At 39.9% G+C, this 24,810-nt stretch overlaps 1 protein-coding gene across 2 annotated transcripts in view; it reads right to left on the bottom strand.

Annotated features, from left to right (window-relative positions):
* Positions 1-24,487, bottom strand: part of SUCLG1 (succinate-CoA ligase GDP/ADP-forming subunit alpha) — a 36,183-nt gene extending 11,696 nt beyond the window's left edge. The window contains exons 1-5 of one of the 2 annotated variants that reach the window (XM_003816596.4): positions 24,119-24,487; positions 14,597-14,700; positions 8,228-8,344; positions 6,190-6,402; positions 5,990-6,047 (exon numbers count right to left, since the gene is read on the bottom strand). In XM_003816596.4, coding sequence (XP_003816644.1) covers positions 5,990-6,047; positions 6,190-6,402; positions 8,228-8,344; positions 14,597-14,700; positions 24,119-24,215 — 589 coding nt within the window. In that variant the 5' untranslated portion in view covers positions 24,216-24,487. The remainder of the gene's footprint in view (positions 1-5,989; positions 6,048-6,189; positions 6,403-8,227; positions 8,345-14,596; positions 14,701-24,118) is intronic. The other variant, XM_063594584.1, reaches the window with a different exon arrangement.
* Between the last annotated feature and the right edge of the window lie 323 nt (positions 24,488-24,810).

Genomic DNA, 24,810 nt, shown 5'->3' with positions numbered 1-24,810 from the left:
TCTAATCATCCTTCAAGGTCCACATTAAATGCTACTTTCTCTTTGAGGTCTTTCCTGATCACCCCCAAAGAGAAGTGAGATATAATTTCCTTCTCTAAATCTCCTCAATGCTTTCATATTTCCTACTGCCCTCATTACTAAGAAATAAGCAGAGGTTATATCTTCCCTACCACTGTGAAAGTATTTCTGGGGTAGAAACAACTTCATTCATTGAATGGTTCACTATTAGCCCTAATGTTACCATAAGACACGTAAGAATGTTAGGCAGATGGCCAGAAACAAGCAAGCAGGGGAGCCCTGGGAAAAGTCCTGGAGGCACTGCCTACTGACCGTCTGCAAGAAGGCAATGACTACACTGGCTACTTCTGGCCTGTGGTCGGGATCCACTGGCCCTGAAGGGGACTTATCAGGCCCTAGCCGGAGATAATCATGGTAGGGACTTTCCCTGCTGACAAGCATGTGCACTCCTCCAATAACTTGCCCTACAGTGGGCTTTTGTTCATTATAATAGTAAAAACCACATCCCTGTGTGGAGATTTTAAATGCTAATGAGACATGCGAGGTGTATACTAGCATGTACAACTACAGAGCATGTAGCATGTACACACAAGGAGACTGCTTAAAACATGGTTGCAACTGATACCCTCTCATGCCCCCCTCATGAATAATCATGCAATATTCTCATAAAGAGGGTCCCCCAGCATTAGCTGCTGCTGGCTCATCCTCTCTTTCGAGCAGCCTGTTCTGAATCATCTCTCAGGGTGTGCTGTCTCTTTAAATAAACACTGCCACTACTGTTTTCCAGGAGGTCAGCCAGCCAGTCAGCCGTTCCTCTCTTTGAATGCATTTTATCTTCCTTCAATAAACTCTGCTACTTAACCCTTGTTGTGCATCTCTTGGTTGAATTTTTTCTTCTAAGAAAACAAGAACAGCAGTTCTTGCAGTACAATTCCAGTACCTTCCGGTAACAAGAGGGCTCATTTCTTGTCAACTCTTCTTGCTCCTGAGGTCAAGGCAGGTACTGATGGCAAATACTGAGGACAGAGGGAGGATCATGAAGAGAACACTGAATGGCCTACAGCAACCTACAGGTAATTATTTTTTTCTAGTGTTACAGCAAACACTACTAAGTTTGAGGTCACTTTTAGGTAATGCTAACTTTCAGCACTGTTAAGAATTATATTAAAATCATAATAATGCTTTTTAAAAAACAAAAATTTTATCAAGAGCAGAAATCCTGAAAAGCTGATCTAAAATACTGATTCTACCTAGCTTTAACAGGCAGATATTTATATTTGCGTTACAGAAAGACTGCCTTGGGATGGAACGAACACAAACTTTTTATTCAGAAGGCAAGACAGTGCCTCCGATCAACAGCTTAACATCTCTAAGGAGACTACCTGCTGGCCTGAGCCCTGCCCTCGAATCTGCCACATAACATGGCCTCCTACTGCTGACACAGTAAAATGGAATGATCCATCTGTAAAAGGTCCATAAGGAAAAAAGGGAAGGATAAATTTCAAGTTTTAATTTTTATCTAATAATCTTGGCTTGGCAAAATAAATTCATAGTCAGGCTTGATCAACCAGCCTGAAATTTGAATATCCTGACCACACACTGATTCTCCAATTAAGAACAATGTTCTCCTACCACCTGGTTCAGTAAAAGACCACCAATGGTGCTTGAGATTCTATAGCAGCTACCTTCTTCACTAGACTATAATTTTCAATGGGTCAATAAATAAGAGTCTTCACAACCCCTATATTCCCAGCTTAAAGCACAGTTCCAGGCACAGAAGGTAAACATATATGTTTACTAAGTGAGTTGAAACTGAAAACTCATCAATGGAGTAAGACCACCCTCTTAAGTGAAATTTAATTTTAATAGTTTTAAGATTATTCACTTACTGAACCCTAATGCATAACAAATGACAACCACCACAACTTCTACCCCACGTATGTCTCATTTATCACTTTTCCCCTATTCTCAGTGCCTTTGTCTCATCCACATCTTCTGTCTTCAACACGGTCCCTCCCCTCTATGGGACATTTCATCATTGAGAAGATTAGGTGGATAATGCCTACCTACTTATGTAATGGTGTATTCCTATCAAAATCCCAAGAAGAGTTTTTATAGATACAAACAAGATCACTTTTAAATAAATATGAAAAAGTAAACTGCATATCCAGCAAAGTATTAGTATCTAGAACATACAAAGAACTCTAAAAAATAAACCATAAAAATGTAAACAATCCAATTAGAACATGGGCAAAACCCAAGGAGGGGCATTTCACTGAAAAAGATAACAAATGGCAAATAAACTTATTTTAAAAATCTATAAAAAGATAATCAATATCATTAGCTATTAGGCGAATACAAATTAAAACTACAGTGAGCTATCACTAAACACTTACCAGAATGGCTAAAATAAAAACACAGTGACACCACCAAATGCTGGCAAGGCTGTAGAGAAACTGCATCATACATTGCTGGTAGACATGGAAAATAGCACAGCTACACTGGATAGCAATTTAGCAGTTTCTTAAACTGGACAGCAATTCAGCAGTTTCTTAAAAAACTAACATGCAAGTATCATACAACCCAGCAACCATGTTCCTGGACATTTATTCCAAAAAAATGAAGACAATGTTCACACAAAAACCAGTATACAAATGTTTATAGCAGCTGTAATTGTAATAGGCCAAACTGAAAACAACCCAGATGTCTTTCAACAGGTGAATGGTTAAACAAACTGAAGTACATTCATACCATGAATACTCCTCAGTAATAAAAAGAAACAAACCATTGATACACAACAAGCTGGATGAATCTCTAGAGACTTATTCTGACTATAAATAGGCAATCCCAGAAGGCTACATTCTGTATGATTCCACTTATATAACATTCTTGACATGACAAAATTATACAATTGGAGAGTAGATTACTGGTTGTCAGGAACTGAGAAGGGGGTGGAAGCAGGAGGCACGTGACTAGAAAAGGGTAACATGAAGGATACTTGTGGTTATAGAAAAGTTCTCTATATTGACTGTATCAATGTCAATATCCTGTTTATGAAATTATACTACAGTTTTGCAAGATGTTAACCATTGGGCTAACTGGATAAAGGGTGATCTGTCTGTATTATTTCTTACAACTACACATGAATTTATAGTTATCTCAATATAGGCAGTTTAAAATTTTAAAAGAGGCCAGAAGAGTCAAGTATGTGACATGTGGTTGAGAGTAACAAACTGTCTATCATAAGAGAAATAAATAACATGGTGCAGTTAAATATCATCAATTTGGAATCCAATCACTTTCTTCGATAACACTCAATTAGCAGATATGCAATTATATTAGCTGTTATTAACAAAAACTGGAAATCCATTACACTATTATACTGCTATTACATTACATTATATTCCATTCAGAAATATCCAAGGGACTGAAAAGTCCTTCCTTTCCCTTAACTCTCAACCTAAGGATCTGAAGTCAAGGAGGCTATTGAGACTATTAGCAATGGTACCAAAATAGGAAGAGTTGGCACAAATAACCATCTTTCTCTCCTCACCCCCTCAAAAATCTTGTAGTGTTGAGAAGTGAAGCCAGCTGGACTTCCTGGGTTGAGTGGGGACTTGGAGAAATTTTCTGTCTTACAAGAGGATTATAAAATGCACCAATCAGCACTCTGTAGCTAGGATTGTAAAACGCACCAATCAGCGCTCTGTAGCTAGCTAGAAGTTTGTAAAATGCACTAACCAGTGCTCTATAAAAACCCACCAATCAGCGCTCTGTAGCTAGAGGTTTGTAAAATGGACCAATCAGCACTCTGTAAAATGGACCAATCAGCAGGACACGGGCGGGGGACAAATAAGGGAATAAAAGCTGGCCACTCCAGTCAGCAGCTGCAACCCACTCAGGTCCCCTTCCATGCCATGGAAGGTTTGCTCTTTCATTCTTCACAATAAATCTTGCTGCTGCTCACTCTTTAGGTCCATGCCACCTTTAAGAGCTGTAACACTCACCGCGAAGGTCCGCGGCTTCATTGAAGTCAGCGAGACCAAGAACCCACTGGAAGGAACCAACTCTGGACACAGTGTCACATATTTTCTTCTTTTTTTCAAAAAAAAAAAAAAAAAGTCCTTTTTCAAAGGAATTAAAAGCAGTCTCCCAGACGACTGTCTCATCAATGGGTTATGACCATTCACAAAGGCAAGGTCTAAAGGACTTCCCTGAACTTCTCTTGATTTTCATTTTTTAGGTTTATGCGCACCTTAGAAAGCAGAGCAGTGATCAGAAAGGCAACTCAGCACAGAGCATTCCTTCCATGCTCACCTTAAGACCACAGCCTTCAAAACAGACCCAAGAATATAAGAAATATTCAAATATGTACAAGAGCATCAGTGATACATGGATCTGGCCCCACTGGAACTCAGATGGCCTATGGAACTCCCTGAAATCTCTCTTGTAAATGAAATTATCAAGTACTGCCACTGGCAGCAGGGCTGACAGCTCCAAGAGACATTGGTAATAAAGAAAAATCATGATCTTTAACCCAATTCTGTAAACGGCACAGCCGACAATCACCCACTGTGACAATTAATTACCCTTATTAGTAGCCATGGTTTATAGATAGAGAAAAATATGGTCAATCATCTTTCATGACTGAAAAACAGTATAGTTTAGAGAAAGTTTGGTGTAAAGCCTAAACACAAGCCTAATGTGGCTAACTTTGAAATGTTACCTTGGCTATTTCCTCAAGGAACTAACCAAGTAGCAGTGCAATTTTCCTATGACGGGCCATCTGAGTTGCCTTTCTGATCACTGCCCTGCTTTCTAAGGTGCCTACAAACCTAAAACATTTTGAGAAAGTTTGTGATATCTAAAAGAACAAGGTAATTATTGAGCAGGTATGTGAATGGCCTTATAAGCACATGAAAAGGTGCTCTACATCATTAGTCATCAGGGACACTCAAAACCACAAGAGATACCATTTTACTCTCAGTAGAATGGCTACATTTAAAAAGGCTAATAGCCGGGCATGGTAGCTCAAGCCTGTAATCCCAGCACTTTGAGAGGCCGAGGCCAGCAGATCACCTGAGGTCGGGAGTTCGAGGCCAGCCTGACCAACATGGAGAAACCCGTCTCTACTAAAAATACAAAATTAGCTGGGCGTGGTGGCGCATGCCTGTAATCCCAGCTACTCGGGAGGCTAAGGCAGGAGAATCACTTGAACCTGGGAGGCGGAGGTGGGGGTAAGCCCAGATCGAGCCATTGCACTCCAGCCTGGGCGACAGAGCAAAACTCTGTCTCAAAAAAATGAAAAGACTAACAATACCAAATCTTTGTGAAGATATGGAGCAACTGGAACTCTCCTACATTAATGGTGAAAATATAAAATGATATAGCCACTTTGCAGAACTATTTGGCAGTTTCTTATAAAGTTAAATATACTTGACTTATGTTCATATGAACATGACTTAGCAATTCCATTCCTACACATTTTGCCCAAGAGAAACGAAAATGTTTCCACAAAAAGACCTGTATACAAATGTTGACCTAAGCCTTGTTTGTAAGGCTCAAACATGAAAACAACCCAAATGTTCATTAATGGGAGAATGAATGAACAAACTGTGGTATAATTATACAACAGAATACTCCTTAGCAATAACTAAGTTATAATAGTTAATGAAATTAACTACTGATATATGCAAACACATGGAGTAATCCACAGAGTGCTGAGCAGAAAAAAATCTTTAAACTCCCACCACCAAAAAAATCTTCACTGATACTGCAGAATTGTAACGGCTTCTCAAATAAACTCATTATATTCAAGATACAGAATTGATAGACTACAGAACTTCCCTGGTAAATTCTACTCAAGTCAAATTAATTAAACTTGATTTGCAAAGTCAAAAATTCTTTGTGAGTTTTGAGGGTTTAAGGCAAATAACGTTTTAATCTATAAGAATGTAACAAACAAACTCACCAATCCTTCCTTTTTTGTGAATATGGCCAGGCATGATGCCAATTTTACATTCTCCAGGCTGAAAGTAATCATAGTTTTCAGAAATGTTAAAAAAAAAAGTCACTCACAGGTCATACACACAAATACACTCGCATTCACTCAAAGCTGTTTAGCCTTGTGAGAGGCTTAATCTGAGTTTCTTTTTGTTTTTTTGCACTCACATTGATGACTCCAGGGCAGTTGGGCCCAATTAGCCTTGTCTTTTCCTGGCGCAGCAGTTTGTGCTTGACTCGTACCATGTCCTGCTGAGGAATTCCTTCAGTGATACACACAACCAAAGGAATTTCTGCCTCAATAGCTTCATTAATGGCAGCAGCAGCAAAAGGCGGAGGAACATAAATGACAGAAGCCGTTGCTCCTGTCTGTTCTTTGGCCTGAAACATTAACGACGAAGCACCTTATTATTTGTTAAATCATAAACATTGTAAAATAAATTCAATACCATCATTTTAATAATGTCTTGGGGTAAGAAAAGGACACTACCCAGAGACATAGCATTCTTCCCATTCTCAAATTTGCTACACTGTCAGAGTAGAACAGAATCAAGCATAGCCCTTTCTCAGCCCATTTGAATGCCACTGTGAATTGAAAGCTTCTGTGACATCTCACTCTCTATGGCATGTCAGTAAACCTGAAAGCAGCCTGACAGTCAACAGAGTCAAAGAATGCCAACATATCATCCACAAATGATGCCGGGGGTTAAAAATAAATTTTTAAAACTCTGTTCAAGATGATAACAGAGGGGGAGACACAAAAAACATTAAAACTAGTATGGAATCAAAAAAAGTCACATCATGGGGATGTAGGTACTTTAATGAAAAGTACCTACATTACATAGTTTTCTACCTCTAAAGTCTACAAATACTGCCAGAAGCTATACTGTGACAACAGCAAATATTGTGCTGGGACATCATATGGATGAAAGGTACCAACCCTACTCATTCAAAAAGCCCTTTGTAAGAGCAGAACAGGTGAAAAATAAACAATATCTGTCAAAAAACTTATAGAATATTCCAAATGTCACAACTATTTGTGTCACTATAAATTATAAATGGATTGCTTAGCAAGAAGAACTTTCTTTTAAAAAAAAAAAAAAGCAAAAAGAGGCTCATGACAAAAGAAAAGTCTACCTAGAGGAATTGTAAAAAAAAATCTCCTCTCTATATTTTGAGGTTATAAAATCAGCCATAATAGAATTTAAGGCAGGAAGGACTTTAAATTTGTGCTTTAAAAAATGTAATGCTTTAAAACATACCTTAAAAATATGCAAAAGAAGAGGGGAAGAATACATTTAAGGCTGATCAACACATCATCCCAAAGAACTAAGTTTATTTCCTAGATTTTAAAAATTAAATACCCAAGAATTTACACTATAGTTTCTTTTAAATACTATTAGTTTTGTATATATTCATATAAGAGTAAAAAGAGAATGAAAGACTACACACTGAGCTTAAATTAGCTCCCTACAGAGGCAAAATCTGAGATTTCGAAAACACTGTAAAATTTAACTTTACTTACTTTTTGTATCGTCTGAATTTTTACAAAAAGTACCTATCAGTTTTGTAACAAAAAATTAAAATTAAATTTAAAAATCATTTTAAAAGGTAACTATTAAGAAATCAGCAGTTTGAGGAGAATCTAGGACACTGTGATTTGTAAATCTGACTCTACAATTTAGTTTCTTCACACGGGACCACTCTACTCCAAGCCATCCTAAGCCTGCCACTTAATCAGTTGTGAGACCATGGGCAAGATCTCTAACCTCTTTGCACTAGTAACATCGTTATCTTTAAAATGAGGATGATAACAGCACCTACCTCTGAGGGTTGTAGTGAGGCCTGAACAGGGCAACTTGAATGAAACACCTAGCACAGTGCCTACTGCATAGTCCCCACTCAGGAAGAATTAAGGGGTGGTTGCTGACATTTGTACTACTAACATACTGGAAGAAGAAAGGTAAGGAAAGTGTAAAAAGCCAAACAGAAGCCTGGCCACAGTACTTCCTCCCTTAATAGCTGATTCATACCTAGAAACAAAAATAACACACTGGTTTTGATGGCAATTCAAATTTCTCTAGGTTACTGAATTTTCAAATAGCAAGTGACTCTACCAAAAAAACATAATTAAGATCTCTACCCAAAGAATGCTCGCTCTTCCCTTGCTTTTCTTGTCTTGCCAAACTCAGATACCACTAATTACCTCCTTCACAGTATTAAAGACAGGTAAGCCCAGATGTGTCTGGCCTCCTTTCCCTGGAGTGGTTCCTCCAACGAGTTTGGTGCCATATTCCAATGCCTGCTGGCTGTGAAAGGTGCCCTGAGGGGAAAAAGCACAAGATCCATGAGAAACAGCAGACTGGTAAGCCCAAGAGAAGCAAAAGCAATCTTAGCAACTTAGGAAAAGAAAAACAAATAGGTTAACTATTCCCAGACAATAACATATATTTACTAAACATAGCTTTGAACCTTGAAGCAAAACAAGCCTCTGAAAAGCCAAAATAGCTATAAACCAGGCCTCTTTGATTCCCTGTTTTCAAATTTGGCTGATAACCAGAAACTCCCTGTTTCTCAACTCCTCATGTGCTCACACTCCTCAGTTTAAAATCCATGGTAGATCATTACCCTCCCACAACAACCTTGGCTTTCTCTCACTTCAACTTAAATATCTGGCAAAACCACAACCTGGGTCAAATCCAATTTTTCCCCTACTCTAAGCCTATACATGTGCAGCCAAAAAGTGGCTAGGGGAAAAAAACAAAAAAACATGTCAACTGGTCTCATTTTAAATTAATGATCACTCACCTTAAGTAAGCCTTTAATACTGCCCACCCACCAACCTGTATTTCTCTATCCATTCACTTTTCCTCCTCAACCTCAGCATTACTGACATTTTGGACAGGATGATTCTTTCTTATGAGAGGTCATCCAGTGCCTAGTGGGACATTTAGCAGCATCCATGGGCTCCACTCATTAGATGCCAGTAGCACACCCTCCTAACTCTCATAATTCCATCCAGTTAATGACAACCAAAAACAGCTCCAAGGACTGATTCATTTTCACTAGGCTTCTGGGGCTTGACTTCCCCTGGTTTTCCTCTTCTCTTTCTCTCTCCTTAGTATTGGGGGAAATTCAGCCAGATATTGGGCAAAATTCACCCCCGATATTTCACTTAGGTTCTTTTCCATATTCCCTAAGTGTCAGCTGGTCTGAGAAATAAAGGGACAGAGTACAAAAGAGAGAAATTTTAAAGCTGGGTGTCTGGGGAAGACATCACATGTCGGCAGGTTCCATGATGCCCCCTAAGCCGTAAAACCAGCAAGTTTTCATTAGTGATTTTCAAAAGGGGAGGGAGTGTACAAATAGGGTGTGGGTCACAGAGATCATGTGCTTCACAAGGTAATAGAATATCACAAGGCAAATGGAGGCAGGGTGAGATCACAGGACCACAGGACCACAGGACTGGGGCGAAATTAAAATTGCTAATGAAGTTTCCAGCACGCATTGTCATTGATAATATCTTATCAGGAGACAGGCTTTGAGAGCAGACAACCGGTCTGACCAAAAATTATTAGGTGGGAATTTTCTTATCCTAATAAGCCTGGGAGCACTACGGGAGACTGGGGCTTATTTCATCCCTACAGCTGCAACCACAAAAGATGGCCGCCCCCCGAAGTGGCCATTTTAGAGGCCTACCCTCAGGGACGCATTCTCTTTCTCAGGGATGTTCCTTGCTGAGAAAAAGAATTCAGAGATATTTCTCCCATTTGCTTTTGAAAAAATATGGCTCTGTTCCGCCCGGCTCACCGGTGGTCAGAGTTTAAGGTTATCTCTCTTGTTCCCTGAACATTGCTGTTATCCTGTTCCTTTTTCATGGTGCCCAGATTTCATATTGTTCAAACACACATGCTCTACAAACAATTTGTGCAGTTAATGCAATCATCACAGGGTCCTGAGGCGACATACATCCTCCTCAGCTCACAAAGATGATGGGACTAAGAGATTAAAGTAAAGACAGGCATAGGAAATCACAAGGATATTGATTGGGGAAGTGATAAGTGTCCATGAAATCGTCACAATTTATGTTCAGAGATAGCAGTAAAGACAGGCGTAAGAAATTATAAAAGTATTAATTTGGGGAACTAATAAATGTCTATGAAATCTTCACAATTTATGTTCTTCTGCCGTGGCTTCAGCCGGTCCCTCCGTTCAGGGTTCCTGACTTCCCACAACACCTTAGACTTCTCTTTTTCATCTAAATTCATGCCCTTGGTGATGTCATCCCTTATCATGGCAATACATATCATCCATATGGTGACCCCTCCCACATACACAAAGACACATACGCCCCACATATCTAAGCCTTGAACTCCATATTCACATTGTCAACTGCCTACCTGACACCTCCACTTTGAGAACTAGCAGGCATCTCAAACTCAACATGTCCAAAACTGAGTTCCCAATCACTCCCCTCCATCTACCCCATCTCAGTTAAAGACAACTTCACGCCTTACAGATAATCAGACCAAAAATACTGAAGCCATCCTTGATTATTCTCTTTCTCATATGTCCCATATTAGATCCATTAGTAGAGCTTATTTCTCTATCTTCAAAGTATAATCGACAACTCCTCCCCCTTCTACTGCTATCACCTTGGTCTAAGTCACTTCAACTCTTGAAGGGTTATTGCCCTTGCTCCCCTTCAATCTAATCCCCACAGCAGCCCGAGTGATCTGGTCAAAACATAATGAAGATCACGGCACTCCTCTAATCAAACACTCTGATTGTCTTAGATTTCAGTCAAGTAAAAGCCAAACTCCATATACTGGCCTACAAGTCAATTTACAAGCTGTCTCCCCACATCAGAATCCCGTACCTGCCTACTTATTACACTCCAGCCACGCTGGCCTTGTGGCTTCCACACAGCAGGCACATGCCTGCCTCATGGCCTCACTGTGCCCTCTGCATGGAATATCCTTCCCTAAGATATCCACTTGGTTCACTCCTACATCTCCTTTACATTACATGTTAATTACATGTTAATTCAGAGATCAGACTTCCCCTGACCACCTGATATAAAATCACCCTCTCCTCCATCCTAACCACCAGGACTACACACACTCCTCCTTTCCCCGGCTTATTTCTTCCATAGCAATTATACTTTGTAACATACCACATAATATACTCATTGATTTTGTTGATATATTCCCCACCAACCACTAAAATGTAAATTCCAGGAAGACAGTGATTTATGTCCACTTTGTTCATTGCAATATGACACCTAAATCAATATACAGTAGGCATTCAATAAATAGCTGTTGAAAAATGAACGAATCTATGTGATCATTTCAAGGACCTTCAAAATGCGATCCCAACTATTCACGTTCTGTTAAAGGAATAAAAATCAGGGCCTTAAGAAGGACCTCAGAAATTTTCTGATTCAAATTCTTTTTCAAAATAGGAAACTTGGCCCCAAGCATGTTAATTAATTTGTCTAAAGTCAGGGGCAGGGTTTTGAAAGAACCACAGGCCAGTGCTCTCTCTCTCTTAAAGCAGTGCTATTCAAAGTATAGTTTGGAGACTCTTGCTGCTCTGCAATGAGATAAGAGGAAAAAGAAAAACAACAAAAAAAGGAAGGAAGGAAGGGAGAGAGGGAGGGGGAAAATCTAATTTTTGAAAAAGTAAAAATGTTTGCAATTTAAAAAAGTAAAAATGTTTGTATGACATTGCTACAGCTTTTACTGTATTTTATAAAAATATTGATCTACATTAGACTGAAAATTAAAAACAAGCACCTACACTGGTTTTTTGCTACAGACACGGAGAAGCACTGCCCTAGACTACACTGCCAGGTAAATTCAGAAGTACCAAATTTTAATCCTAAAGTAGTGCTAAACAGGAATAACACATCTATTCAAAATAAGCTTATGTTTCTTAGTTTTACCATCATCACCAGCCAGTACAATGTTAGGAACAGTAATCATTTTAGCAGCTTATAAACCCAGTAAAAGAAACAAGATGACACCCACTGGAAAACTGCATTGCTGAAACATACTCTAAAAATGCAAGGATTTTAAATTCATATGTGGAACAATGTGTGTACTGAGAAAACAAACTAATGAGACAATATGCAGATTTACTGTGGAAGTAAGTTCTAAACTTCAGACCTCACCATTATCTCTAAAATGAATCTGAATCAACAAACCTGAGGCAATTAACGCTCTCACTTACTTTAAAAACAAAAACAAAAAAAAGGAGAGTGAATGAGAAACAATGTTAACTGCAGGTAACTGAAAAACACTGTAACTACCTCTGGATTTAAATATTTAGGCAAACTATCACCTTATTTAGAATATAGAGACAGTTCTGAATAGTGCTTACACCATGGGCAATGGTTCTTACAAAAAAGCTCACAGCTTAAAATGTCACATAATCATATAATATTTGGCAAACAGAAAAAATTATATATAATAAATTTATGTGGAGAATTTGGGTTAATCAAACATTTGATTATATGCTAATCATATTAATATATAACAAAAAACAGGCTGGATATAACATCAACTGGGAAGGGGATAATAGAATGCACTTCAAATCTTGGATGAAGATCTACTTTCCTTAGAATGTATATAAGGGAAGTGGCATACATAAGATTATTTAGCTATCAGAATAAACATTTTTTTTTTGAGACAGGGTCTCACTCTGTCACCCAAGCTGGAGTAAGTGGTTCAATCATGACTCACTGCAGCCTCAAACTCCTGGACTCAAGTGATCCTTCCACCTCAGCCTCCTGAGTAGCTGGGACCACAGGCATGCACCACCACGCCCAGCTAATTTTTCTGTTTTTTTGTAGAGATGGAGTCCCACCATGTTGCCCAGGCTGGTCTCAAACTCCTGGGTTCTAGCAATCCTGCTGCTCTGGCTCCCTAAAGTGCTAGGATTACAGGTGTGGGCTACCACATCCTGCCATTTTTACAAGGAACAAAGTTTCATGGTTTTATGGGTGTTTCATTTTTTGATATTGGATTTTTTTTTTTTTTACAGTAATAGAGGAATGGAAGAAGAAAAAGAAGGTCCACTGCAACACATTCGTGTGCTCAGTTATTTCAGAAAAAAAAAACAAAAAACAAAAAGCAAAAGGACCATTTTACATGAAACAACCTGCTAACTGCAGTCTATAGGATTTGGCCCACTACCTGGTTTTGTAAATTAAGTTTTATTGGAACGCACCCAGGCCCATTCATTGACAATATTTTCTATGGCTGCTTTTGCTGTTAAAATACTTTTGAGTAGTTGTAACACAGACTATATGACCCACTAAACCTAGTATGTTTACAATCTGACCTTTTGCAGAATATGTTTACTGACCTCTGCTCTAGATTACCAAAATACTGAAGAATTGACATGACAATTCTTTTAATTACAGAAAAATCATTAACCTTAAATTACCAAAAAAAAAAAAAAAAATTGACTGCTTTTATCTTGCCGTATCTCCTTTAATAATAAAAAAAGGGATACTTTGGGTTAAGACATGTGGTTATACTCTAATTGATTTGATAGTATTACCTTTTAAAAAAATTCTGTGCATCTACTATGGTGGAAGAATAAATCTGTTCCAATGTTTTAAAGTTCAATTTAGCAGTAGCTATTAAAATTGTAAATACACAGACCATGTAACATCCAATTTTACTTTTAGGTATCTATTTTATAGAAATATGGATTGTATATATATTATATGCTGGATAACGTTATATAAATATATATAGTTCTATATAATAAATACTACAAAACACATATTATATAAATCTGTTTGCATGCACAAGAAAAATATCTGAAAGGATACATGCCAACTTGTTAACAGAAGGAGTTCCTGGGGAGTAGAAAGGTAGGAAAAAGGAAAGAAGATTCTTATGTGGCATTTTATTATAGAATTGCATCACAGATATATTTATTTACACTTACACAAAATCTATGAAAAGAACAGGAAAGAGTATGAGAGAATGAATATAAATAAATGACAACAAATTAAAACACTTCAGGCAATTCTGCCTGCTAGTCCCAGGCCATCATCCCAGAGAAAGTATAAGATAAAAAAAGTCAGTGGGCGGGTTCTTCCGCTTGTCTCAGTATCCATGAGCCTCTCTGGGTTTGAGCATTTCTCCACACTGAATATGGATTCTGTGTTTAACAATACGTTTTTTTGTCTGTTTGTACAAAACCTAAACACAAGAATCTAGTTGACCTAGTGCTTAGTCAAAGAAACAGTGATCTGTTTCAACACTGGAGGAAAATCATTAGTGTTGTATTTGCTGAAAGAAAGTGTATGGGCCTCCAAAACAATATACTCCTAGTAAGCATACAATATACTCCTTTGCAAGGTAAGTTTAAACACAATTTTTATGTTATAGGCTGACAATAGCAACTAACCTCCTCCTGAGATACAACCCCATTGCTGTACAGTATATTTTTCTGCAACAATCATGTGTTATTTTTGAGATATTAAAAATAAAAAAATAGTTAATTTGTTATATCTCTAGTCTACATTTGAAAATAAAAATCTAGATATACATACCTGTTTGCCAGTGAAACCCTGGCAAATAATCTTTGTATTTTTATCAACATAGAGATGTTTCCGAGAAGCTGTGTAGGAACAATGCCGAATTCCATTCTGCGGCACTAAGAGGTTAAAAAAAAAAAAAAAAAAAAAAGACACATTATAATTTTCTAAACTTTTGAACAATAATTCAACTTGATCACAAAAAAAAATTCTTTAATGCACGTGCTATCCTGTGATCACGGCAAACCTAAATGCCACCTTTTAAATAAGACACAGTGACCACAGAAATAAGAAAAACAGACAAGACATTGTTCCATTCTCCAGGATCCTCTCTTTATCGAGAACCACGATCTTGTAGTTTTTTTCTGAACTGAGGGAAAAAAAAGCTAATGTTTATCATTTTTATTTCCTAGAAAAAAACTGGGGCTCAAAGATAAATGGTTAAAATTAAATCCAGGGACTGAAAACAAAATGTCACCCCTATTAACAATGTTTACTAAACAGCCACGTTTCCCCACTTGACCCAAATTTTTAAAGCCTAATACCTTTAAATAGGTAAGCTAAGAGGCAAACTTTGTCAGGAATACAAGTAAAAATCACTCAGCAACTCATTCTCTAGTAAGAACAACATATTAAATGTTAAGTCATAGGATAAAACTTATCTAAAATATAATACAAAATCACTTAATCTCTTCTGATATGAACTCATGTATAAAAGACACAGGGAAAATAAAACAAATAGGAAAGTAGACAAGACAGGAAAAAGCTTGTTAGGGAAAAAAAAAAAACAAAAACCCTAGGTTATTGCAGCAACCTACCTAAAAGAGAAATTGAGAAATCTAAATAGTTACTACAACCAGCTCCCCACATTTCAAAACACAGTAGGAGGAACATAGATGACTTAAAATTTTGGGCTACCTTCTAAATGTCCATTAATACTAACAACCTGACTTCTCTGTGGCCCATCCCTGGCCCTTTCAAAGTAGCCAGGCCTTCTACCTATCATTGTGGTAGCCCATGAAGCTAGCCCAAGAAAAGAACATAAGGAGTAATCTCTATTGAACAACAAAAAAAGAACACCTGTCACATATTTGCCCAGAGTCCACTCCATGCTTTCTGCCTTAAATCACTGCCTCATACCCACCTAAGTCCTGACCTCACACTCCATAACTGAAAGAGCAACAACATCTGCTTCTGGAGGAAGTATATGGAATCCCTTACACCTCTAGGGAGAAGACAGGCCCAGATTTAGCCCTTACCACCTGGATAATATTTGGTACACACAAAGAACTGCTACGTAACAGGCAGCTTTCTCATACTAGACTGTGCTCAACAAGGGGCCATGGGCTTTGCAGGTCAAGTTCTGGCACATCAGTCACAGCTAAGCATCTGACTCTAGGCCAGTGGACACAGCAGGGATTTATGGCCTGAGACCCTGTCCCTACTGAGCTGTGCAGCACAGCCCACCCTTGCCAGTGCTGCATTCGAGACCCATTCTTGCCCTTGGCTCCCACTTCTCCCAGCTGAACACCTACAACCATGGTATTTGTGTAGAAACTACACCCTTTCCTACCCTGCTACAATTTCTGACTAGTGGAATTGGCTTTACCAGTCCCTCCCATTGCATCTTCAACAAATGCTCATATCATATCATATCATATCATATCATACCATATGTTTTCAGACCAGAAGGTAGAAGATTTGATTATAAGATCAGATGTTATGATCAGGATATCTGGAGTCCCTACTTGTTAACATAAAATACTTTTTGTAGGTAAAGTTTGGTTCTGCACAAGTACTCCTATACTCACTAACTTAACAAAGATCAGACAATTCACTTCTCCTTCCACAGGAGCAGAAGTCACCCTGAGAAAAGGCAGGTCTGTCTGTGTCCCTAAAGCACAGCTCCAATAACAGACCAACGAAGATCTCTGCTTTCTCGTAGTAACTCCAGATCTCCTGGATCAATTCTATGAGCTCAAGATTTTACAACATCAGATCTTTGGTGCTCATAAAAAGTGTATCAGAAGTGTGATAAACAGCAGCTTACCTCCCAATCCCCTAGCCTTTTAGTGTTACTCAGCCTGTGCAATGCCCCTGAGAGCCTACAGCATCTAATTAACTAAATCTTGGGAAACCTCTAATGCACAGGTGTAGATGTGTGTACGCTCATGCATGTGTGATCTCCCCATCTACACACCAGGCCTGGGCTCATACAGACCCACTTCTAGATAAGCTGGAACTAACAGACTATTATCGTCTTACAGGCAAATCCAAGAAATGTATTCAATGGCAAGGAAGTGAAATTCCTGATCACATTCCATCCTGACAATAAACCTGTATGATGCCAGACAAGGTTATCATCTGGTACTGAAATGTGAGTCCGTTCATTGATTCAATCAACATTTGAGGAGCACCCATACCAAGCCATAATGTCAGGTGTCAAGGATAAAGTGATGAATGACAGTGTCTCAGCCCTCAAATAATTCACAATCTATCTGAACTGATATAAAAGTGGGCCATAACTGCGTGGTGTGTGAAGTACTATAATAATAAAAAAAAAAGCCTTGGGCATTTGGGGTGGATAAACTCCCCACACCTATTCAAGGTAGAGAAGTCTATGAATGTGTAAGAGGTGGGGAGGGTGACAAAGCCACCAAATTACTACAGTAAGTGACTTCCTAAAGTGAAATTTAGAACACAAGGCATACATTGGTGGCCAAACCATCTTGCAAATATTCTCTTACCTTTCAATTAAAGATTTAATGTCCTCAACTTTCTGAGAATTTCACTTACATTGATCCATATAAATTAACATTTAAATAAAACATTACACAGTCAAGAATTCCTATATCTTCACACGATATACATGATTTATGAGTATACTGGGGGACTTTAAAAGGGATCTGAGATTAAGAAGAATAGAAGCTACAAACACTTTCATGTGGGTATACAATAAACACCATCACACACTACATTACTGAGTGCACACATATTCTTACTCTTTTCATCACGTTATTTTTAAGTGAAATTATCTAAGCTTAAATTTATTTCAAGACTATTTCAAGTACCATCTAAATACTTTTCGCACTGCTAACTGTAAACTCCATGAGTGTCAGGACCATATTCTTACTCATCTTGTCTCCTATGGTATATGGTCAGTGCCTTACACACAGTAGGTCTATGGGAAACATTTCACTGAATTCCAGGACAAGAAACAGGGTCTCCAAAAGAAACACTTATACCAAGCTAAACACCATAAGGTTCGTCTCTTTTTCGGTGAGTTGGAAAAAGTCAATCTTGAACTCCCACGTATCAGGAAAGAGGGAAAAGAACCCTATATCTATTTTTGTACATATAAAGATCATAGGTTTCCCTAAAATTCATATAGAGACTGCATGGAAGTTCAGCCCTAAAATGCTGCTGGCGGTCCCCAAAGCTACATTAATCTAGTACAAATGCCATGCTGACATTTTTTTAAATAAATAAAACCCAAAAGCAATAATACAAATTGAATCTTTACCTACATGAAAAAAGCAAGCATTCAGACAGAGTGAAACACACCATAGGCAGAGTTAAAGGCAATGACAGACCAGGGGAGTGTTTTCATAACATTTAACAGACAAGGAATTAACGTGAGCAACATGAAGAGCCAACAAAAAGTGCAGCCCAAAGCCTAAGAGAAAAACTGATAAAGGCCATGAACAAGAAACACAATGGATGACAAACTGCAAATCCATATATGATGAGATGCCTAGCTTTACTAATAAGAAGAAAATAAGTATTATTATTATTTTTTGAGACGTTGTTTTACTCTGCAGCCCAGGCTGGAGTGCAGTGGCACGATCCCGGCTCACTGCAACCTCCACCTCTCGGGTTCAAGCGATTCTCCTGCCTCAGCCTCCTGAGTATCTGGGACTATAGGCCCACATCACTACACCCAGCTAATTTTTTTGTACTTTTAGTAGAGACGGGGTTTCACCATGTTGGCCAGGCTGGTCTCAAACTCCTGACCTCAAGTGATCCGCCTGCCTTGGCCTCCCAAAGTGCTAGGATTACAGGCATGAGCCACCATGCCCAGCCGAAAATAAGTATTTTAAATTAAATATTAGAGCAGGAAAGGTGAGGTTGGCCACCAGGAATAATTTCTGATGGCGAATGCTGTAGTTGCCACATCCTAGGCCACCTCCTTCTTTCCAGATTCTTAGAAATTGTCCAGCTTAACCTTGGGACTGCGTCCCAGGAGCAGCTGAGAACATCATTGCAGGAATCAGACACGCCTGGTCTTGAGTTTATGCTCTGCCTTCCAGCAGCCATGTAACCCAGAGCATACCTTTTGATCTCCCTTAGCCTTAGTCTTCCATCTAGAAGTGGAATAACAGCTGCCCCTGGGAGGCTGTGATATTAATATGAAATTACTCCTTAAATTGGCACCAGGTAGCACAGTCTCTGGTACACTCCCAAAACTGGGTTTACAACCCTACATGAACACAAAGGCAAATCTATCCCTAAAAAGAGAGAAAAAATAGTTCATATTTTAAAATCAAATAAGTCTAGCCAAAAATGTTTTCTACGTGTCCTTGTGCACATCTTATATGTTTATTTATAAACATACTAATCCATGTCTACATATAATGTGCAGTATGCACAAATATACCTCTAAGTTTTTAACATATAATACATTTGTAAAGGCGCAGCCCTCACTGTAAAACACGGACAATAATAGTATCTCCTTCATAGGCTGATGTGAGAATTAAATGAGTTAGTAATATATAAAGCATTTAAAACAGATACAGCAAGTGTTATATCCCTAAGAGCTTTTTATTACCGTTATTATTACCGATGCAGAATGAGCAGACCAAACTGCTTTGAGATGTTGACTGTGACAGGCTATCTGTCAGGTGCTAGGGATTCACAGGTGAACAAGACAGGCTCAGGCCCTACCCACATGAAGTTTCCTGCCCTGTAAAAGAGCTAAACATTGCACAAAGAAAAACAAAAATACCAACAGTACAAACTGTAATAAAGACAATGAAGGAAAGAGGTTGAGTAATCTGAGAGAGATGTGTTTTCAACAGGGGTGATAGATTTGTACCTGTCAGCCACATACTGGTCCTCTTTACCACAGATAGTAACACATCATTTATAAAATGGCTGGTGGGATGAATGATGCAATCCATGGTCAAAGAGCACCTGCCCAGGAGAGACTCAAACCATGGGCCTTGTATGACCAGTATCATGCTCCTAACTAATAACCCAAGGCTCTATTCATGAAATACTCAATACTCCTTCAACTCACCTCTCAAACTGTGTCCCTGGTAAACATTTATTCGTGCACGTACTCATGAATTTAACAAATGTACACTTATTAACCATATGTATTATGCATATGTAAGACACAGGCTACTGCAGTCTACACCTACAGGACCTTATAATACAGCAGAGTAGCTAGCAGCCACTTACCCCTAAACTCCAAACAACCCACTATTCAAATGTTAAATTATATATTCATTTAATATTGACTTACGAGTGAAGTTTAATAAGCTGTAAGTACCATATTTCATCAAATATAAAACACCATTGATTTTTAAGAAGTACTATTAATTACTGGTAAAAAAGAAAAAATGAGGCGGGCGGATCACCTAAGGTCAGGAGTTTGAGACCAGCCTGACCAACATGGAGAAACCCCGTCTCTACTAAAAATACAAAATTAGCCGGGCATGGTGGCACATGCCTGTAATCCCAGCTAGTCGGGAGGCTGAGGCAGGAGAATGGCTTGAACCCAGGAGGCAGAGGATGCGGTGAGCTGAGATTGTACCATTGCACTCCAGCCTGAGCAATAAGAGCAAAACTCTGTCTCAAAAAAGAACATATATATCAGTAATAAGACACATCCTAATGTAAGAAACGTTATAATGTAAAAAAATGTGGGTCTGTCACGCCTGTAATCCCAGCACTTTGGGAGGCTGAGGTGGGCGGATCACGATGTCAGGAGATCGAGACCATCCTGGCTAACACGGTGAAACCCCATCTCTATTAAAAATACAAAAAAATTAGCCAGGTGTGGTGGCGGGTGCCTGTAGTCCCAGCTACTGGGGAGGCTGAGGCAGGAGAACGGCTTGAACCTGGGAGGCGGAGCTTGCAGTGAGCAGAGATCACACCACTGCACTCCAGCCTGGGCGACAGAGCAAGACTCCGTCTCAAAAAAAAAAAAAAAAAAAAAATGTGGGTCTATGGTATGCCAGTCCCCTGATGAAATGAAATTGTTGCCCTGTACTTAAATTATTTTTAATATTCCCAATTACATTTCTATGGAGAAACAAATTTGATGTCAGAAAATCAAATCACTTTCTCATGGCTACACTGGTACATCTGAATCAAGGCTATTTTGTATTTCTGAAATAAAGATTTGGTTGTTACATGCAATGGCAACAGATGCTAGTATCCACAACATCACTGTTGAGGATCTCATTTTCCAAACTACACTTTAAATGCATCTCTGATTCGAAAAACAGGCCTACGCACTTGGCAAACATGGGGAAAAGGAAGGCAACACCTTTGAGCAGGATAGTCACCTTCTCAACACATCACTGAGACTGCCAAAAAAAAATCAGAGCTTCGAAAAAAGCTTAAGTTATCACATGGTACATGCTGGTGGAAAGGATACTGCAGAGTCAGAAGACCTGGGTGCTAGTATCACTTCTGATACTCACTGGAAACTTTTGGGATTTCCTCATCTGCCGTACAAAGGTATGGGACCAGTTGGGTTTTAAGGTTTACTTTCTGGCATTAAAATACCAAAATTCTGAGGTTCAAAAATACTGGCTTTTATTCCCTATTTATTCTAAAAGATTCAAGTTACAGAAACTACTGACCAGTTTTAAAAAGACCTTGCATTACTTTATGCTTCTCTTAAAACTTCACTATTTCAACTTCAAGGGTGCTTATGAAATCCTTAAACTTTCTCATGGAAGAAATCTTTCTCATTTTTCATTGTATTTTCTCTCTCCACTTCAACTGGATCCTTTTCCTTTTTTCTCTTTTTCTGAGACAGAGTCTCACTCTGTTGCCCAGGCTGGAGTACAGTGGCACGATCTCGGCTCACTGCAAGCTCCACCTCCCGGGTTCAAGCAATTCTCCTGCCTTAGCCTCCTGAGCAGCTGGGATTACAGGCGCCTGCCACCACACCTGGCTAATTTTTGTATTTTTAGTAGAGACGGGGTTTCACCATCTTGGCCAGGCTGGTCTTGAACTCCTGACCTTGTGATCTACCCGCCTCAGCTTCCCAAAGTGCTGGGATTACAGGCATGAGCCACCGTGCCAGGCCACTTTTCCTTTTTTCATAAGCTATAAAACAGGGCTCCGGAAGGCATCTACCAGTGTTCACTTGAGTTTTTTCTGTGGCTGTTAACTCTAATCAATATTGCAACGCTATGACCTTCAGCAAGTAATGTACCATAAGTTGAAACTTAACAGAGGGAACAAAATTCCCTAACATCTGTAGCTCTATTAGCTTCACAGACTAAATAATTTCTGGTCCCTTTAAAAAAAAAAGTTTGCAAGGTGATGTTGTAGCTGCTATTTTTCAAGTGGGAGTGAAAATGGGCTCGGAAATGTGGCATGGGAAAGAGGAGTTAGAGTTTTGTGAATTTAGAGGTGTTTACACATTAAGCATTGTTGTCTGTAACCCCTCTTAATATAGAATACATCTTGGTTTAAATCTCAGACCCTTAATAACAAGTTAATCACATGACTTGAATAATTCAAGCCCACTCCAGTAACAAAACTAAACCAGATGGTCACTCTAGGGCCAAATGATCCTGGGAGTCTAGGAAGAACACACTTCCAGTTCTGTGGGAAGAGGATTGAGAGGACTGCTAAGGGTGGAGTAAGGAACTAGATCTTTTAGACACTCTTCCTTTATTCTCTAGATTTTTCTAGACAGCAGACCTACCTGAGGCTAGGATCTTTCAGAACCTCAGACTAGCAAGACCACAGAAGCGAAAGACACAGGTGGGCAACTTCTTCCTAGGGTTTCCCACCACAGTGGCTGTGCTGCACATCTGATCTTCTACATTCTAACCCACTATCTATTCAAATTAAGCTGGTTTAAAACCATATCCAATATACTTCATTCTTGGTGCTCAAACTTTATTGACCTGAGTGATTACTGGGTATAATGAATTCTTTTTGTCCTTCTGCCTACAACACTCTCAAGAATCTCCAGAAAGCTTTACCAAACAAACCATTTCATACTTGCTAACGTTATCTAGCCAGACCTTTGTCCTCAAGTGATTGGCAACTAAGTGTTAGCTATTGAGTGCACACTCATCAATGTACACTTTCAGAATGTAATCTTCTCAAGAAAGGAATTAAGTCTCATAAAATATTCAGTACAAGCAGAATTAAGAGCAAAGCGGAAAAAGAAAACTAACTTTGAGTGTTTATTACATACGAGATGCTTTATATAAATTGCTCCACTTATTCTGCAGTGAACCCAGATCATCCTGTACATCATCATTGCTAAAATGCACATTTTTTTTCACTTTTTAAAAAACCAGGATACATGTGACAACCACTGGTGTGTCACAGTTTTAATAAGCAATCGTTCTTCATTGTTAGTGGTAAACAAAATAATGGTCCACCTTACAAGTGATGGTGCTTCAGGCCCCTTAAAATGTGTTAATATTTTCATGTGATTGGAAACACTGAAAAACAGATTAAGTGTCCAGGATTATTACACAGACTGAAAAGGGACTAGCCAGACTTCAAACCCTGATGTGGCTGATGCCAAAGTTTCTTTCTACTATAACCTACCTGACAAGCACAGAGACTTTGAATATGGCAAGAATTTTCCATAGTCAGCGTGTCTCAAAGACTAGCAACCTTGGGTACTAAGTTTTCGGGAACGGATGTGTCCACAAATCGCCTGGTGGAGACACTGCAAATAAGCTGGTTTAGGTCCCAGCCAACCATAAGCTTCTAGGAGTCTATGCGGCTATGCCGACCCCACTCCGTGTGCAGAAACCATCTTTCCCTGACATACAATCCTGCAGAGGGGGAATTCGAAGTGCAGGACCTTTCCGTACTAGGGACAGCCTCATCCCCCAACTTCCTACTGAGACACTCTTCCTCTACCTCTGAACCCAGACCCTTACCTTCCCCACCAAGTTCACCTTGGACCTCTTCATCCCCATCTCCAAATAAGGCCAGTCTAGACGCCACCCCCATCCTGTCATTTGTCACCGCGGGGCCGAGAGCAAGCTCCCAAATTTGCAGGGCTCCCGGACCCGAATCCTGGCTCAGCCACCCAATATCTCCATCTGCCAGCGGCCTAAGTCATGCCCCCCGCCCCACGTATCCAGCAAAGCTCCTTCCACCGTAGGGGTCCCCGACTCGAAGCCGGAATCCCAAGCGGCTCCCAGGCCCCCGCCGAGATCCAGCCCTGAGGGCCCAGCCGCGGCCTGGGCCAGGAGGTTGGGTCCGGCGGGGCCAATAACCCGCGGGCGCCAGGAAGACAGTACTGCCTGGACTCACGGAGGAAGCTGCGCGACAGGAGACGGGCGGCGGCGAGGCCGCTGCTGCCGGAGACCATGGTAGCTATGTCAGCGGCAGCGGCAAGGGTTGCGGTCATCCGCCAATGACACTCCCAGGCCCCCGGGGACCTCCCAGGGGCAGAGGCCGGAGGAGGCAGAGGGTGGCCACAGCAGTCGCCGGAACAAATTTCCCTTTACAGAGGATTCTTCACGAAACAGCGGGAATGGCAGGTGAAGACAAAGAGGCATCCTATCGGAGAGGCAGATAATAACTCGGCTCCTTCCTAGAAATGTGGGTTTGATTAACATTAATTATAACAGCAGCTGAGGGAAAACCCCACGCGAGACTGGCCAGCGCGTGGCATTGTGGGCAATGTAGTCTGACGGCAGCGACTGGTTCGTAGCTTTTGAGTGAGGCGGCGGGAAGGGAGCGAGGGAAGAGCGGCAGTGAGACCGGGGAGACAAGGGACTTGAAGACTAGGAGGGAAGAAACAGCGAGGTGAGGTGCGAAGAGCAGTGCCAGAATTTTGTATCCCAGGCCCATCTCCTTCCCCCTTCGTTTTCCTCGTTTGCTATTAGAGAGAATAATATTTCTCACCGCGTACCTGCAGCCTGGACCCGGAAGGGTTGCCGCTGGGGACGGGAATTCGAACTGGCACTGGTGGCCTGTGAAGGGAAAGCTGTGATGAGAAA

The sequence above is a fragment of the Pan paniscus genome, chromosome 12 (genome assembly GCF_029289425.2).
Source record: "Pan paniscus chromosome 12, NHGRI_mPanPan1-v2.0_pri, whole genome shotgun sequence".
Classification (NCBI taxonomy): domain Eukaryota; kingdom Metazoa; phylum Chordata; class Mammalia; order Primates; family Hominidae; genus Pan; species Pan paniscus.
The sequence above is the reverse complement of the archived record's forward strand: the minus strand, read 5'-3'. Positions and strand labels throughout refer to the sequence as shown.